The 18,566-nt window shown below is 53.7% G+C and overlaps 1 protein-coding gene across 1 annotated transcript in view; it reads right to left on the bottom strand.

Moving 5' to 3' along the window:
* Positions 1-552: 552 nt before the first annotated feature.
* The window catches only part of FAM20A (FAM20A golgi associated secretory pathway pseudokinase), a gene marked incomplete at its 5' end in the record, with an annotated part of 30,468 nt that continues 12,454 nt past the window's right edge, over positions 553-18,566 (bottom strand). The window contains 10 exons of the mRNA XM_081109925.1: positions 553-1,161; positions 3,827-3,886; positions 4,300-4,381; positions 5,103-5,212; positions 6,004-6,184; positions 6,639-6,754; positions 7,516-7,608; positions 8,733-8,811; positions 10,032-10,082; positions 10,694-10,878. Coding sequence (XP_080966051.1) covers positions 897-1,161; positions 3,827-3,886; positions 4,300-4,381; positions 5,103-5,212; positions 6,004-6,184; positions 6,639-6,754; positions 7,516-7,608; positions 8,733-8,811; positions 10,032-10,082; positions 10,694-10,878 — 1,222 coding nt within the window. The 3' untranslated portion in view covers positions 553-896. The remainder of the gene's footprint in view (positions 1,162-3,826; positions 3,887-4,299; positions 4,382-5,102; positions 5,213-6,003; positions 6,185-6,638; positions 6,755-7,515; positions 7,609-8,732; positions 8,812-10,031; positions 10,083-10,693; positions 10,879-18,566) is intronic.

Below are 18,566 nucleotides of genomic sequence, written 5' to 3' on the forward strand. Positions count from 1 at the left end.
TGATAGGAGCCGAGAGGGGCATCTGGCATGCCAGAGCTCTCCAGTGCCCCTGCTGCTCTCGGGGGCAGGCGGGGGACAGCTTCTGGATCTTGGGAAAGACTGGTTGGGGAGCTGTGCTAGGCCCTGGCTTTCTCCAGCCTCAGTCCAGCTTGTGAACCGGCCGGGCCCACTCCTATGCTGTCCCGCCTTCAAGACCACCCGTGTCCCTTCACTAAAATCCCTCCTGTGTTGGATGCTAGTTTGTCATACTTGTGTTATTTCAGTTGATACTTAAATAGTCTTAGATTGAAACATCCCTTTCCTGGTATTCTGAGCAAATCCCTGTTATTTTTACCTCTTGTAATGCCATTTCATAGAAATTACTTCAGAGGACCGGTCAGTAGTGATTCTCATCCTCGGGTTGAGCCACAGTGATGGAGAAAGTGTGAGGTCTACTTGGAACCTATGTGAGAGTTAGTTTTAGATATCTTTGTTTGCTTGTTATAAGTCAGATGTTTTGTCTGGATTAGGAGTTACCCTCGTAGATACAATAAGGATCTGGAGGTCAGTTAGGTGTCCACTTGATGTCCTTTTATTTTATTTGTCACAATACTCTCTTCTGGGATTAAGGCTTCCATACCCTTCAAGTCTGACCTTGGATTCATCCAGATTTCCCAGTGGGCTCAGGAGGTGGTCTGCGGAGCCAGGGCAGTCAGTCCACTCGAGAAACGGTGCACCAGGAAGGCAGGCCAGGGTCCCACTTTGGCTCTTTGAGGACCGTCCCAATGCCCTACCTGCTCCCTGAGCTCACAACCCAGGGCCTCCAGCTTGGGCCAGGGCACGTGAGGACGCAGAGGTTCACACTCGAGTCCACCGTGGCTGCAGGTGTCGTTTCTGCAGTTGGGCTCGTCCAGCCCCTACCTTGTCAGGTTAGCCTGGCCAGAGTCTGGGGCTGCCTGTTCTGCTGGGCCACTGGCTACGACACTCTGCTCTCCGTGGGCTGCTATGCACCCCTCCACGGTCCTTAGGATGACCTGGAGCCTCCGGTCCAGGGCGAGGAGGTGGGGCTCTGTGAGGATGGGGCTGAGCTGGTCCTCCAGCAGTGACTCCCGCATCACGTCACTGAGCCTATAGTCAGCTTGGGCCAGCAGCTGCAGGTGCAAGAGTGTTTTCTTTTTTATCCTGGAAGGACACAGTCATAGGAAACATAAGTGTAAAGAGAAGAACTCATCCTGAACTGACTTTCCCCGCAAAAAAACGGTTGTTGTTGTGAGCCTCTCCCCCGATATCTTAAGCACATTTAAGTGAAAATCAGGTAAAAAGGGAGTGAATAAAAGATGACCCAGTATTTCGCAGCCCTTTCCAATTGCCTTTTGGTCAAAGGCCTGCTGAGCTGTTTATACTATAACTAGAAGCCTGGTGCACAAAAATTTGTGCACTCGGTAGGGAGGGGGGTCGCTCAGCCCGGCCTGTGCCCTCTTGCAGTCTGGGACCCCTCGGGAGATAACGACCTGCTGGCTTAGGCCTGCTCCTGGGTGGCAGAGGGCAGGCCCAATCCCTAGGTGCAGCCCCTGGTCGGGCTCAGAGCAGGGCCGATTGGGGCGTTGGGGCACCGCCCCCTGTCATGCACAGAGCAGGGCGATCGGGAGGTTGTGATGCCACCCTCAGTCACGCTCAGGGTAGGGCTGATTGGGGGGTTGGGGCACCATCCCCTATCACGCTCAAGGCAGGGTCGATGGGGAGGTTGTGGCGCCACCCCGTCACGCACAGAGCAGGGCCAATCAGAGGGTTGGGGCACTGGCCCCTGTCACACACAGAGCAGGGCCAATCGGGGTTGGGGTGCCGCCACTCTCACACTCAGGGCAGTGCCAATGGGGAGGTTATGGCTCTACCCTGTCACACACAGAGCAGGGCCCGTGGGGGGAGGGGGGGTTGGGGCGCCTTCCCCTGTCACACACCCAGCTGCAGGGCGATCAGGGGGTTGGGGAGCTCCCCCCTATCAGGCACAGAGCAGGGGGTTGGGGCGCCTTCCCCTGTCACGAACAGAGCAGGGTGGATAGGGAGGTTGTGGCCCTGCCCCCTGTCACACACAGAGCCACAGGGCGATCGGGGTTTGGGCACTGCCCCCTGTCACGATGATCCCGGTGCCGGGAGGCCTCGCGGCTCCGCTGATCCCAGTGCTTGGAGGCATATTACCCTTTTACTATATAGGGTAGAGGCCTGGTGCACGGGTGGGTGCTGGCTGGTTTGCCCTGAAGGGTGTCCTGGATCAGGGTGGGGGTCCCCACTGGGGTGCCTGGCCAGCCTGGGTGAGGGGATGATGGCGGTTTGCAGCTGGTCACACATCCTTCAGGGTTGGGGTCCCCACTGGGGGGTGCCTGGCCAGCCTGGGTGAGGGGATGATGGCTGTTTGCAGCTGGTCACACCCTTCAGGGTGGGGGTCCCCACTGGGGTGCCTGGCCAGTCTGGGTGAGAGGCTGAGGGCTATTTTCAGGCTGGGGGTGACTGAAGCTCCTAACTGCTCCTTTTTTTCTTTTTTTTTATTCTGGGCCAGCTTTAGCTTTGAGGCTTGGCTCCAGCTCTTAGGCCTCCCGCTGCTGAAAGTAGGTTTCTGGCCTTTGCTTACAATGTTGCGATCCTGCTGGCTGAAGCCTGGCAGGTTTCTGGGGTTTTGTTTAGCTTCTATGTTTGTTACATAGTTGCTTGCAGCTCAGAGGCCTGCAACGGCAGGTGCAGGCGGGGAACGTTGGAGTCCTCCGTCACTGAAGCAAGCAAGCCTCATGTTAGTTTCAAGCTGCCTGGCTGCCGGCCGCCATCTTGGCTGACAGTTAATTTGCATATTGCCCTGATTAGCCAATGGGAAGGGTAGCGGTCGTACGCCAGTTACCATGTTTCTCTTTTATTAGATAGGAGGATAATTGTAATGCGATGCTGGACCTTACACATCTGATGTTGCTAAGAGAATCAGAAGCGATTTAAAGCTGCGAGAGGTTTCTAGTCGTGAAATGGTGAAGTTGGGCATCTCAGGAGCTCTAGGTTGTTTCTTGGCAACTTTACTTGGCCTCCAAGTTGTTTCTTGGCAACTTTACTTCTTGGTGTGAGATTCTTGAATCCGAGGGGTGAAAATGGGGTAGGTGGAACTGACCTTGACTTTAGAATTCTGATTTCTTTTCATGTGGAAATCTGACTTGGACTCAGATGCAGCCTAATTGTCCAACTTTTGTCATAAACTGCTTGCCCTATTCAGGAAGGGAGGCAGGGAGGGGAGCACATCTAAACCTATAAAGAAAATTCCGGCTTCCTTCTGCGTTTTTCAGCTGGAAAAGGAATGAGATGGTTTTGCTACGTGGGAGTCCTATCGTTCTAATGAGCTCTAACTGCAGCTGAGTGACTGGACACTTCACAAGCCTACTGAGACCAGGACCAGAAGTAGTTGGAGATGCTCCAGAGAAACGGTGGCCAGGCGAAGGCCATGCTTCCTTTCCATCTGACAGCGTTTTACTCAGATGGTGGTCAAGTAGCAATATTTATGAGCTTCTCTGAGTGCTAGGCGAAGCAGAGATCTGATTACTCATATCAAAGACAGGCTCTGCCAAAGTGGGCTGAATATTAAAGTTAGTGAGTGAAAGGTTTAAAAAAAAAAAAAAAAAGGTCCTAATTCATTCCATGCTGAAAGATGAAAGCTTTGGAGATATTGGTAATTCCTGTCATTCCACCCACCCACGTCCAGACCAATGGAAACAGAAAGAGCCTCAGAACGCGGTTGCGAGCAGGATAAAGTGCCGCAATGGTGCCCTTGAACTGAAGGATAAAGTGTCGCAATGGTGCCCTTGAACTGAAAGCTCACCTGCAGCACTGGGAGAGAGGCGAGAGGATGGAGATTTCGTCATGGGAGTGTCGCCCAAACCTAGGAGGAGAACCAGCATTTCGTGAGTGGCAAGCAGACCTCCCTCCTCACTGTTTTTTCTCTCTTCTCTGCCTCAGCCTTCCTTTTGAAAGCACAGCTTAGGGTAAAGTGCCAGGGCTCATGGCAGCTGCCCCTCCAGCCCCTGTCCTCAATCAGCTCACAAAAGCCTTTGTCCAGATGTCCAAAAATGTTAAACCTAAGCAGTCATTCATCTATTCACCAACTACTGAGGGCCAGACACCGAGCATGAGCCACGTGCTCTGCCTCCGGGAGTGAGCCCTCAAGTAAAACCCGATGCAAAGCTCCCATCTGTTTCGCTAGCGCTCTCAGGGTAGAGGAGAAGCAAGGCAACTACAGAGCCCCTCAGCAGCTGCAAGGGCTGCAGCTGGGCGGGAGGAATGGGTGACACTTACCCTCTGGCATTGTCCAGGTGAATAAGGAACCCATCATCCCCAAATTTGGTGAACATCTCATAATGGTGACGGTCCATATTTCCTGTAAAGGAGGGAGGCATTGGAGCAAGGGACCATAGGCTGAGGAGTCGGAGGGCAGTTCAGACAAGAACCTGAACCCAGGGCCACAGCTGTCATTTCCCCTCAGTGATTAGGGACGTTGCCGAGGGAGAAGGAAACTAAACAAGCCAACACACCCTAGTGTGCACTTTGCAAATCTAAGGCTTTCACTGTTTTTCTTCAAGCCCTTGGGCCTGGGACTCGAATACTCTGCACCCATGTTAGCTTTCCTTCCTCACCTGAGCTCCTCAACGGAGGCCCATTGGGAAAGCAGACACAGGCTGACTTCCCCAAGGGTGTGAGTGAGCCGGGCAGGTTCTGTAGGCCTTCAGGTCTGTGTGTGTGTGTGTGTACTGGCCGCCTTCATAACAACTCTTCCTAACCATTCCAGGTGGGATACCGAGGCCTTCCCCCTGCTACCTGTTCAGTGTGCACCCTCTTTTCCTCCCTGGTTTCGCCTCCCTTGGTCAAAGGGGTCAGTGATTCAAACCTGAGGCCCGCTTGGGCCTGGCTTGTAGGCTGATACCCCTGTCTTTGGAGTGGCACCCCCTTTGAGGAGGGGAACATTCTAACTTCTGAGGCCCTGAGCGGTGTGGGGTTATTCAGGCTTCGTGGTCCAGGCTGTAACTGGTGCCCAAGGTCGGGGACAATCCCGAACCAGCAGCAGAACCCTGTGCTAGGAGCCCTGGGGGCGGGGTACCTACCGATCAGGAAGTCGAAGATGGCCATGTCGATAACGTTGAGCAACCGGTCACTGCTGTTGTACGGGTAAATCTGCTTCACTGTGTCGCAGTACAGAGGATTGACCTCCCACCTGAGGGGGAGAACCAGTCCTGGGGCTGGAAAAGCCAAGATGGCAAGGTGTTGGGGGCCCTCCTCACACCTCCCTACCCCTCAAACCCCTGCCTCCCTAATCCTGTATGCACACTTGGTAGCTGGGTACATTCAGGCGGGCGCTAAGCAAAGACATGGGAGGCGCAGATTCCATGTGGTGAGAAGGTTCTGGGTCCTTTCAGGACATGTCTGAGCATGTGCTGTGCTGGACGCCGTACTGATGGCTAGGGCACCGCGTGCCAGGGGGAGATGGCGGGCAGCAGGGGAACGCCTGGCTCCGCGTCCCTCCCTGCTGCTTCTGCAGCTCCTCTCAGACATTCCTCAGCCCCTGTTCATTCAGTCCGCTCATAGGAACTGAGTGCCTACTATGTGCTAGCCCCAGGGATACACGATGGGTCCTTGGCTTCACGGGCAGAGCAGGCGTGTCTCATGCGGGCTCCTCGTGTGCTTCTCTGTGTACACTGTGTTTTCAGAATCTGGCTATTTCTATAACCTCCCAGCTAGACAGCGGAGCTTCTTGAGGGGGAGCCTGTGTCTTTCATTCCCGTATCCCCTAGCGCCTAAAGTTGGGTAGACGGTAGTCTCTTTATAACTGAATAAATGAACTAAGGGGAGAGAATGGACTCCGGCCAGCTGGTCCCAGGATCTATAAGGTGAGACGAAGGCTGAGGTAGCCTTTAGGGGTCCAAAAGCTAGGCTAGCTGTAAGTCCTTCCTGTGGGATTGTGGTCACTCTCAGGGGCTAATGTGCACGGCCAGGGGCCCAACTCACTCCTCTTTTCCGGCCAGCGAGTAGGAGCGGATCCAGGGGTTGGGCACAGACAGCCTGGGGGCCAGGTTGAGGGACGGCAGGAACGCGGAGAGAGAGCCCTCTAGCAGGTGGGGGTTGCCACAGACGGCGTACTCGGTCTTGCACATGTATGGACACTTGGCGAAGAAGCACATGTTACTGGCTGGAGGATGGGGAGAGAGGAGGAGTAAGAGAAGTGTTAGGGAGGCAGACCATCTTCCTGTCCCCAGAGATCCATGGAAGGAAAGGGAACCCCTGAACTCATAGCTGGGGGAAAGGCGGCAGGAGGAAATACTGCCTTTTCCAGATGGTGGATGCTAGTAAACTGCATCCTGTCCACAGGAGTAGAGTATTCCTTATCTGGATAACTCCTGATTCCAGGGAGGCCCACTGTAGTTGGGTGCCCGCCCAGGCTAGCTAGCATCTCAGGTATGACTTTTTCCCACCCCCAGTTCCTCTTGTGAAGCTCAGGCAGACCAAGGTGGGAGTGTGGGATGGCGGCATACACCCATCCCAGTAATGGCCATGGCTACTGGCTGGACAGGCCACTGCTGAACGTACTGGTGGCCACGCTGGCCTACCGTGTCTTTAGAAGATGGCTTTGGCCAGGACTCTACCTGGAGAGACGAAGAAAACGCTCTGCAGGATTTCATTCTTGGTGACCTCTAGGATTTCCTTGGTGACATTGACTAGCCTCCCCACTGTTGGTGGCACCCGTCGGAAGTCCAGGATCCTGAAAGAGGGGAGGGAGCCCTGTTCAGATTGGAGCGATGGTTGGGGAGTCAGATGGTCGCCTGTTAGAAGTGGACTGGCATTCCCAACCACACCCACCCGCGAGGGTCTCTGCAGTGCTGAGCTGACGGTGCCCAGGGCAACCCTACTTCAGAAGGTGTGGGAGAAAGGGCGGAAGAGGGACCCTCATTCCATCAAGTCTCCTGGGCTAACCCTCCCCGATCCAAGCTGTGTTCTAGGTCAGAGCTCATATGTCCACGTGTGTATGAGTCGCCTGGGACCTTGTCCCTGTGCAGGCTCTGATTCAGTGGTCCAGGCTGAGATTCTGAATTTCTGAAAAGCTCCCGGGCGGTGACTGGCTTGCCAGGGCGCAGACCACACTGTGCGTGAGTCACAGAGACTGGGCAAATAGGAGCCGGTAGTTCAGGAACTTGTTTTCACCTCTTAAAATCACTACCTCAGGCTGCCTGGGTAAATGGGGGTGGTGTGTTTTCATTTTCAGATCTGGAAACTAGAGCAAAGGGCAATGTCATGCCCAAGATGGCAGCATGCCCCGCCTGGCAGGGTTAGTTTTCTAAGCAGTTATTTCTGTTATCTGCACCATCTTTGTGTTTTCAACCCAGGGGACTGGGTGGGACGTGCTGGGTCCAAAGGCATCATGGAAGGAAGACATTCCAGGGAGGTCCCCCCTGCGTATCTGCCCAGCCCCCCCTCGAGCTTGGCCCCTGCCATCAGTGCCAGCTCCGCAGGGCCAGACCCTACCTGTCCAGGTGGAAAGCTGCTATCTCGGCATTGTGTCTCTGAAAGTCAATGAAGTAGAAGAAGTCGGCGGGCGTCTCTTCCTCTCGCTGCTGTCTGAAAAGAAGGGAGGAATCATGCCCTGGACGCGGGGAGCCGGAGGAGACAGCTGATAAGCATGACCACAGGGAATGGAAAAAGGCCTTTTGCTTTTCGTGTATGCACAGGGATTGCCTTAGCGCTGTTCTCAGGTTCTCTGGGCCTTGGGGTCCCCGGGGAGCTCCGGAACCATCCCATTGGACTCGGGCACCAGGATGTTGTTTCAAGGCTCCCCAAGAGATTCCCAGGAGCCGGTCTATTGCAAACCCCTCCTTCAAGGGTGCTTTTGTCAAAGCAGTGCAGGGACTAGAACTAAGATTCTGTAGTCAGTGCTCCTTCCACGAGGCCCTGCCCCAGGCTCATCTACTGAGCCATTCACTCCATGGGCCTCTCAATTGACTGGGCATTTGGAACCTAAATCCCTCTACTTGGGTTCCCTCCCGGGGCCACTGTCTCCTGTACATGTCACCTCCGGGGGGGACATAAACTTCAGGAGTCCCAGCCTGTGGGCTGCAGACCCCAGGGGCCAGGAATCTATAGGTACACCAAGCTCTAGACTGGATATGTATCTCGCCCACATTCTGCAAAATCTTAAAGGCAGGTATTTGCCTTGTAAATGAAGTGAAATTGATTTAAGAATATACTGACTTCACAGTAGCCTTTTTCATGGCCTAGTTTTTCAGTCAAAACAAGTATTGTGTGGAGTTCTATAACCGTTTTTGAGAGTCCTAGCCCTGGAAACAAGTGGGTGTGAATGACAGTGGTAGAGTGTTAACAGTCCAGCTGTCCGGGTTTGAACCCTGGCTCCACTGTCTGCAGCTGGGAGGTTGGGGCAAGCTGGCTTCTCCAGGCCTCACTGTTGTCATCTGTAAAGTGGGCACTTGAACAGTTCTTGGCTCATAAGGTTATTGATGACCCAAAGACAGTCAGGAAATGTGTTAGCACAGATGCTAGCAATGACCTGATAAGGTCTACCTCTTTTTTAAAGTATCACCAAAATCAGTTCAGTGCGTGGGCAGATTGCCCAAAGGACAGTCTACAGATGACTGGCTTGAAGACCTTAGGCCACTTTTACTAATTTTGGGTCAACACCCCGCAGAGCTGCCAAGGCTGGGTATGGAGGCGAGGAAGGCACCACTTACCTCATGGGTTTGAACATGGCCTTCCCGAAGTCCGAGAACCTCAGAACCAGCTTGAGGTGGACCCCACTGGGCTTCACAACTGTGAGGGGACAAGGGTGAGTTAACCACGCTTCTGGGACGAAGCTCGGGGCTGGGACCTTTGTTCATTCAATAAACCCAACTGGTTTCTTCTCTAAGGACCAGAATTTGCTTTGGAAAGCCTGCAGGGTACATTCCATCGCATCAGGCCATGGAGAGGGTGCCAGCAGCTCAAGACAATACCTTCTCTGCTGTTATGGGAAAAGGGCAAACAATATAGGTTTCCCCAACAGACACAGCAAACCCCAAAGAACGTTTCCCTAAGAACTGCCACTGGTTCTGCTCCATTGGAACCTTTTAGATTCTGATGATGCCATCTGCTAACCTGCATTAGTGGACTAGTTTATCTACGTATCTTCCACGTCAAGACCAAACAGGGCTGAGACAGGGCTGGGTGAGCAAGGCACCTAAGATGCACTCACAGGACCCTGCCAGTGAGAGCTCCCTCCTCATGTGTCCAGTCCTGGGCACAGCCCTCACCCCACCCTGTCCCCACCCTGCTGTGAGCCGTGGTAGGGTCTGGACGCTGTCTATGCTCTGTAATATGGCAAATGGCAGGTGTTAAAGAAAAGGGAAGTCCTGGGCCCCACAAACCTCTGTCTTTCAAACCTTTAACACGTCACGACACACATGGAAATGTCTGATGTGTGTTCGGTATATTAAGGTAAATGGATGAGGCTGCTCCTGGCCGGTGACTGCTCTGGGGCTTCGGTGTCCAGGCCTGGCCTGGCCACTCTGAGGGCTGTGCAGGGTCCACGTACATCTATACCAAATTCATGACCCCCTGGGAGGGGCCTGTGCTGCACCTCACGCCTCTCTCTGATCGGTGAGGGGGTCTCAGCCTCAGCTGCATTAGAATCACTAGGAACGGTTTTAAAATGCTGATGCCTGGGTCTCTGCCTGTGTGGAGCTCCCAGGGGACTCTAATAAGTTCCTGGGGTTGAGACCACTGTCCTGCACAATTGCCTCTTAAATCCGAAAGGCACTCCAATCCCGATGAAGCTGGTCCCCGGATCACGCACTGACCAGCAGGGACCTACACACCAGCCCCTCTTCAAGGGTTTTTCCGTCATGTGGGTGGGCGGGGAGAAATGCTGGCTTCTCAGGGCCTAGGCAGAGTCCCGCCCCTTCAAGTCCCAACCAGGACCCCACAGAGGGGTCCCAGGGTTCACACAGCTGTGACGGCTGTGACGTGGAGGGCGGCAGGGCCAGCTCACTTACTCTGGGTGCAGTCACACGCCCCAAGCAAGGCTTTCTCGTCCTGACTGTAATCTGTGGAGGAGAAGGGCGGGAAGAGCGTTCAGCCATGTGTAGGGGCGCCAACAACACGGGGCTCTGGACTCACTAAAGGGGACGCCGAGGCAGCCAGGGGCATCGCCCGGAGCCCCATCCAGCCCCGTGCTCGCTGGCCCTTCCATCGGCAGGCCTAGCGTCTGTCTGGGAAAGCGGTGCTGGTTTTGTCTCTGCTAACCACCCGCTCTGTCACGTAGACACGTCGTGCCTGGCCGCACAGACCTGAGACAGCAGGCCTGTCGGAACCCCCGCTCCAGCCCTGGTCCCTGGCTGAATTGTGCATCCTCTCTGAGTCTCAGTTCTCCCATCAGCAAAATGGCAGTGAGGGGTCCACGCCATAAGGTCCCTGAGAAGAGAGGGTTGCCGGGAGGAAAGGGAGCACTCTCTAAAGGGGAGCCATCACGTTTCTTAAAGTGGATGGAACACCTCCTCATGCCTCCCCTGTGGGTTGTGAGGAGGGTGTGTGTGTGTGTGTGTGTGGTTTTCTGCCCATCAGGAGTCAGAGACAACCCTTGGCTTTCCACCCCAGAGCCTGGCTGGTTTACCAGCCTCTGGGGGACACTCAGTCCCTGCCTGATCCTGGGCCTCACCAGCACTGATGGTGGGAAAGTGCCTCATGTCGCGGAGCAGTTTGCTGACGACAGGACTGGACCGGGGGTACAGCCCGTGGCGGCTGATTCCCAGGTGGAACTGGAGCCAGCTGGCCTCGAGTCGGAGCTGCACTGGGGGGTCCAGGGAAGTGAGGTTCAGCTGCTCTCTGTATATCTTGTGTCGTCTGAAAGAGCAGGAGAGTTGGTTTTATTTAAATAGGAGACGCAAGAATGCAAAGACCCGCTGAAATATTCATTCAACAGGAGCATTAAGCACCTACCATGGGGGGGGGGGGGTCAGCCACACGGTCCTTCCTTGCCCTCAGCTTACAGTCTAGTGAGCAAAGCAGGCAAGCAAGTCACACAATACCATGCATAACACACAAACACCTAACACAAACTGTGACGAAGCTTGTGAAGGAAACGGGCAGGTGGTTAAAAGTGAAATGAGGGACCTCGGAGAACCTGGGATCTCAGGAAGCAGTCCTGAGCCTCTCCGTGCACGTTCCCGTTAACAAGTCTGTAAAATAGTTCCCAATATTGTCTGACCTAAGGAGTCAGGGAGAGAAGGTAACTGGTGGGAACGAAAAGACCAGAGGGTGAGGGGCCTCACCTAGAGCCGGAAGCTGAGTTAGATTAATTACTACGTCGCATAGGAAAAGAAGAATTAATGGTCCATTTACTGTTTGTCCTGCCAGGATAAAAAGAACCAAGTGAAAAGCAAGGCCGCTGCCATTGAGAGGCGTGGAGTCTAGTTTGGGGGACAAGTTGTATGTCTAGGACATGATCAGAGCAGCATATAAGGCAGTCGTTCGGACGAACACGCCTTCACAGTTTTGAGGAAGGAAAGAGGATTGCGTGGCAAGCAGTCAGAGGAAGATGACGGTGGAAGGAGGCGGACTTCGGCGGGATTCAGTGGGTGGTGGGGTTAGGATGGAAGAGGAGCTGTGGAGGTGCTCTTGGATTAGGGACCATCGGAGCACTAGGGACGCGGGCAAGGACAGGCAGGCAGGCCAGGACAGGCGTATCTGGGGGTCAGAGAGGAAGCTGAGTCAATCAATGGTTGAGTAAAAGATGGAAGCCTTCTGGTCGGGAAGAAGGCACATTAGCAGGATGTCACCTGGCTGGGTCAAGCTGATTACGGGTCAGGGTTGGGGTGTTCCTACACATGCATTTTCTCCAACTCTGATGCCACACCCCCAGGCCTGTGATGGAGCCACTGGCAAATCAAACAGGGCCGATATTCTTAGATGTTCAATTTCCTTATAGGTGAAAAGTTTTCCAAATTACCTCTATATTAAATGTAGACGTGTTATGCAGGAGAAAGCAGTATCCACAATCATTTTTAAGATAAAACCCCAATTCTCAAAGAAAATTTCACTTGGTCACCCCAGACTGTATCTCAGAGAATCCAGACCCTCGGGAGCAGAGGGCGTTTTGATTCTGCACTGCCCCCTAGTGGAAGCGTTGGGGGAGTGCTGAGTACCAACTTGGGTCACTGAGTTCAGGTCCAACATACAACTGAGCTGACAATCACCTCATCTCCCACCCCCCACCCCACCCCCATGTGAATAAAGTAACCGCATGACTGTCCTTTGTGGGGTTTCCTGTCCGGGGTGGAAGTCAGCTGTCTTGAGGAAGATGCACACGTTTACAAGGTAATCACATCCATGGTGAATGACACCTGGTAGCTTTTGGTCCCGGCTTTCTCTCAGTACCTGCTCCAGGTCCCCTGGCAGCCTCTTGGCATTTCTACTTTTGGGGACTTTCACCTCATATCAAACATATTAAAATTCACCCCAAAATCAATTTTTTTTTTTTGCTAACATTTTTGCATGTTTCCTTTTATTATCGTGAATTCTGTGCCGAATAAAGTATCTAGTAACATAAAGGTGAGTCAACGTTGAGTCGTGGTTTTGTAAACATTTGGTTCTATATTCATTCATTTTGATTTCAGAGTTTTCATTTTTGAGCCAACACCTCTTCTTTGCTCAGGTCTCGGAGCATTTTCAAAGCTGAGATTTCTCTCCCAAGACAGCGAGGTGTCTGCAGCCTCCCAGCTCGGGGTGGGGGGCGGTGGGGGTAACTGGTATACTTGTTTAAAGTGACACTTAAACTGCTTCAGACCAGGGCTTTATGAAAGGCCAGGGAAAGGGCAAGTGGCTGACTAGGTCAGCAGGCCTGCCAGATTTAAAAACAACACTATATTAACATTTATTTTTATTTGAAAAAACCGTCAGGCCAGACTCTAGTTCCCAAGGCTACTGGGAGGCCACGACTCTGGGACTGCTGAACTCTCTGGGGAGTCTGATGGGAAGACTGCAAAGTCCTGAGCTACGTCAGTCACCCTGGACCAGAGCCGCAGAGAAAGTCAGGAGAAAGGGCAGCAGTCATAATGGGGAGGCGGGGCGGGAGGGCAGGAGCGTCCTCAAGTGGAGCTGACAGCCGCGGGGTTCCAGCTACGACAGCAGCTGGGCTACCACATCCAAAACCAAATGCGGCGAACTGGGGGCCACTTCCAGATGGGGACAAGTTGCTCTGCAAGCATTCACGTAGCTGGGCACCCGTGGCTCTGGTGTGCTCCCCTGCCCTTCCCGGAGCAACCGGGAGAGGGGGGAGGGACAAGGGGGGCCTCATAGCATCCGTCCCTCTGCTGCTGTGTCTTCCACCTGCACTGGTTTGGGGAGACGGTGTCCCCTCCCGCTCTACACGGCCCACACACGGGGGGGTTGTGGAAGGATGGAGCCCGTCCATCTCATCTGTCCCCTGGGTTCCAATCAAGACCCAGGAATTCGTTCCCCGTGTCCACATTAGGGAATTTTTTCATAAACAAAACCACTTCCTAGACCCACATGAGTTGACGTGAGAGATGCCTTTCTCAGTCGTCGTCACTCAGTGCCTGTTCGAACCCTCGCTTCAGTTCCGGACTAGGTGAGACTGCCTAGTTGGTATGTTCATTTCCGAGGTAACCCTACTGTTGTTCTAGGACGTGTCTAAGTCTTCAGTCCATGTGACATGACAGCCGTCTCCACCTACAGAACTCCTACAGGGGCCACCTCAAACGCGCCACCTGCAGCGGAACATCTTACCGACTCTCCCAAATAAGTAAACGGCACAAAAGCAAAGCACGAGGCCTATTTCGGGTGACAGCGATGACAGTGGCAAAGTCCCGCCCCTGCTGAAATAAGGCGAGCAGAACGCAGACATGACTAAGCACCGTGAAGTTCAGCAAGCGCTCACCAGGAGGGGGATGGTAGGAAAGGACACAGGCTTAGTGTCACAAAGGCCTGGTCCTGCCTCTCACCAGCAACATGACCTTGAGAGGATCAGGCCGGGTGCCATTGCCATACACACAGCATCTCATGCGAGCCCACACCACCCTATGAGATACCTATTCTTATTCCCAATTTGCAGATGAGAAGACTGGGGACAGGGCATGGCCTTCAAAAAGGTGGCCTCGGTTTACCTGCTGTGGGAAATGGGGATGCTGACAGCTTCTCGCTGCGTCGTAGGAATTAAGTGTGGTAACATCCAACCACAGAGTAGGCCCCAAGCACGGTCGCTCTCCTTAATTATTATTGTGAGTGTTTATGAAGACCGGAGACCAGGTGGAGGACAGGTTTTACCCAGTTGTAGTGGGTAACCAGAAGCAGCCGCTTTGCAAGCCGGAGCAAACCCCCGGAACATCCCGAAGCAAGGGCATGACGTGTGTGTCATGCGGCTGCATTAGACACCGCCACTGTCATGCCTTGGCACGTCTGCGAAGTGCAGGATCACCCAGGCAACCTGGTTGCTGCTGTAGCTTGTCTGCGGTCTCTCCATGTGCAAACCAAGCAGGAACCAAGTGATCGAGGCTTTAGAGCAGCGGTTCTCAACCTGTGGGTCACGACCCCTTTGGGGGTCGAGCGACCCTTTCACAGGGGTCACCTAAGACCATCGGAAAACACATGTATAATTACAGATTGTTTTTGTGATTAGTCACTATGCTTTAATTATGTTCAATGTGCACAATGAAATTGGGGGTCACCACAACATGAGGAACTGTATTAAAGGGTCGCGGCATTAGGAAGGTTGAGAACCGCTGCTTTAGAGAGAAGCACTGTTTTCCAACCTTTGAATCAGGGGTCCTCAAACTATGGCCCGCGGGCCACATGCAAATACAAATATTGTATTTGTTCCCGTTTTTTTACTTCAAAATAAGATATGTGCAGTTTGCATAGGAATTTGTTCATAGTTTTTTTTTAAACTATAGTCCGGCCCTCCAACGGTCTGAGGGACAGTGAACTGACCCCGTTTAAAAAGTTTGAGGACCCCTGCTTTGAATGTTCAGGCAGGTCTGGCCTTGGGACACAGGAGGGGGCGTCTCCCGGCACGCGGGCGGGCGGGGGGTGGGGGGGGTGGGGAGGGAATGGAGCCTGGAGCTGGGCACCTCAGCTGCTCCTGCTAAGTGGGGGCCTGGATCCTCTTCCTGGGACGTGGGGAGCTGAGAGCACGTGGAGGGGGACAACCCATGTCACAGTCCTTCTGGGGTCTACAAGTAAGCCTGGCAAGGAGGGGGGGCAGCTGTAACTCAGGGGCTCAGGGAGAATGGGCCCCCATGCTCCAGGTCACGGGAACTCATAAGGTGGGTCCGAAAGCACGCTCATAAAGAACATGTAAAAAGCATCATGGAATTTCCCTGGGGCTGGGCTTTCGGATGAAATCTGTGCATCTGTCCGTTTCAATATTCTTTCCCTTGACGTTCGTCTCAGAAAAGAATATTCCCCAGAGTTGTTCTTGGCATGAAGGTGATGAGTTTGGAAAAATCCTCCTTCGTAATGTTTTACGTCTCCTGTGACCAAGAAGGATCCAGGTTCAGTGGGGCCTGGCACTTAGACAGTTTGGGGGACCATTTTTAAGAAAAAAAGAGAACAAAACTATGAATACAAAATCAGGCGGGAGCGTGACTATTGATGCAGAATGAGAAAAGATGTCAGCAAATCTCTGGTGCCCTGAAGACTCGGGGCCCTTACCTCTGTGATTTCACACTTACACGTGCTGTGTCCTGATCGGGACTGCCCACCCCTCACCCCTCCCTCCGCCCTCCCCAGCTAGCGTCCCTCCCCGCCCTACAGCTCTCTGCCCCACAGGGAAGGGACAGATCCGGACTGAAGCTTTGTCTGTTTCGTGGTCAATATGCCTGTGATTCGTGCAATTCACAACCCAGAAGTGTCTACTGGACGCCCAGTATGTCCGTTTAGGCCCATTAGTTTAGCTTTCTCTGATGGACCGCCTTAGCCAGCGCCTACGTATGAGACCTCCTCAGATCAACAGCATGAGCTCGCTACAGAAATATGTGGGGCGACCCACTCTCCCCTTCAGCAGACGGGCTGGCTCACCACCAAAGCCCGCGGCTCATCCAACAGGCCACAGGGTGCTGACGATGCCCCCCTCCCCATCCGTCCCAGGGGCCCCAAGGGCATGTTGCCCACGTCATCCCTTTCTGCCCATCTGCTTCCTCACCCACCTCGACCTCTGAGCCCTGGAGGCCGAGGGAGGTCCAAGGGCAGCTGTGAGGCAGTGTAAGCGAGCCTGGAGCTGGGCACCTCAGCTGCTCCTGCTAAGTGGGGGCCTGGATCCTCTTCCTGGGACGTGGGGAGCTGAGAGCACGTGGAGGGGGACAATCCATGCCCCAGTCCTTCTGGGGTCTCTACAAGTAAGCCTGGCAAGGAGGGGGGGGGGGCAGCTGTAACTCAGGGGCTCAGGGAGGATGGGCCCCCATGCTCCAGGTCACGGGAACTCATAAGGTGGGTCCTGGAGCTGCAGTGACCTGGTGGGCCCGAAGTGCATTCCCTAATTGCTCCTCATTTCCTTGTTTCCCTGCCCGAGACAGAAGTAAATGCACCCTCTGGAGTCTGTCTTTCAGCCCTAAAGGAGCATCTGCTTCATCAGCTCACGGACCAAAGCTCGGTTTTTAGGGGTAGGTGGTGGGTGGCAAGGATGCTGTATCAGTAAATCGGAGTCACTCCTGGTGATGAGTCTGCAAATCCAGAGAGAGAGGAGGGTGGGAGGGACGGGTCCCTTGTCCTGAGTTCTGGCTCTGCCACTTACAGCTGTGTGACCCAGGGCAAGTTACCTAACCACTCTGCTCCACTCATCGAAAAGGTAGGTATAATAAGTGTGTCTGCCTTGTGGGCTTTGGGTGAGGATCAAGCGAATTTCACAGTTGTATCTCTGAGCTGTGGTCACTATGATTTTTGGGATTCCATTTATATATGGCCCTTCTTAGTCAGACCGATTGGGCACAGGCATATTAACCATGAAACTGATAAAGCTATGCCTCCTGTGGGTGGGGAAGGAGGACTGTGAAGAATTATTTGCAACTAATGTTTAATTTCCTAGTTGCCCGAGTCTGCTCAGGAGGGTGACAGCAAGCGCGCTCCCCTGTATTGTTTGGGACAGCCCGTGGGAGGCTGAGTAATGGCCTCAGAGAGCCACATCCTAATCCTGGAACCCATGACTGTTGCCTCATATGAGCAAAGGGATTGCAGAGGCGATTACGTTAGGGATCAGAGCTGGCGCCATGGTCCTGGGTGATCCGGGTGGGCCCTGAATGCAGTCACACCTGTCAGCCCCATTTCACAGGTGGGCAGACTGACAGCGTTGGGAAACTGTCCTGAGCTGGTCCAGGTCCACTGCTGGTGAGTGGCAGCCACAAGAGCAGTGATTTGAATCTGGCCAGTTGGCTTCTGAGGCCAAGCTCTTCATCACCTGGTCCATGTGCCACACTCTGGCTCCTCACCCTGCAGCTCTGAGCTGAGGCTCCACCCCCCACCCCCACCCCCACCCCAGGTAGAGACCTGTAAGCCCATAAATGCAACCAGGCGGCTCGATCCAGGTAGGGAGACATCTCCGTAGGCATCTGAGTTTGGATGACCTAACACAGTGGTTGGCAAACTGGCCCCTTGAGTGTGGCTCTTCCACAAAATACCACGTGCGGGCACGCACGTACCGTGCGATTGAAACTTCGTGGCCCATGCCACAGGGCCGAAGAGCCGCATGTGGCTCGCGAGCCGCGGTTTGCCGACCACTGACCTAACAGAATGAGCCACATGCCTCCTGTGAGCTGGGAGGGAGAGCCCAAGAGCCGGGACCCTGACCTCAGGGCAACACCTGCTTCTCTGTCTTCAAAACAACTTTCAGCCCTAGCCGGTTTGGCTCAGTGGACAGAGCGTCGGCCTGCGGACCAAAGGGTTCCGGGTTCGAGTCCAGTCAAGGGCACGCACCTTGATTGTAGGCTCCTTCCCAGCCTCGTGCCCTGAATTGATGTGTTTCTCTCACATTGATATCTCTATATATTTCCCTTTCTTTTCCACTCTCTCTAAAAATCAATGGAAAAATATCTTTGAGTGAGGAATAAAAAAATAAAAAGCCAAAACGACTTCCAGATCAATCTCTGAAGACAGGATAGAGTGGACACTCTGGAGAAAAAGGTAAAAACGATCCCTGCTGTAAGGGGTCCCCAGAGTCAAGGCAGGGAACCAGCAGAAAGCTTCGAGCTGGGCCAAGCTTCCAAGATTCTATTCTATAGAACTAAGCACCAAAAAGGACTACCAAACATCACTGGCTGCACGCAAAAACAAACAAACAAAAAACAAACTGGAGAGAGCCGTGAGCTGCAGACCCTCTCGGAGAGTCACAGTTGCATAATGGCCGTGAAGGCTCTGAGAAGTCCTGCAGTCAGGCCTTCTGCTCAGAGAGCATTGGTAAACCCTTCCGTTATATAGCCCCAGTCGCCATGCCCTGGATCCTGTGTCGCACACAGTACATTTTTGGAAACAGTAGATATTAACACTGGACCGAGAAGCCCCTCAAGCTAATGGTGATGTGATGA

This window comes from Myotis nattereri, assembly GCF_964212035.1.
Source record: "Myotis nattereri genome assembly, chromosome: 16".
NCBI classification, from domain to species: Eukaryota; Metazoa; Chordata; class Mammalia; order Chiroptera; family Vespertilionidae; genus Myotis; species Myotis nattereri.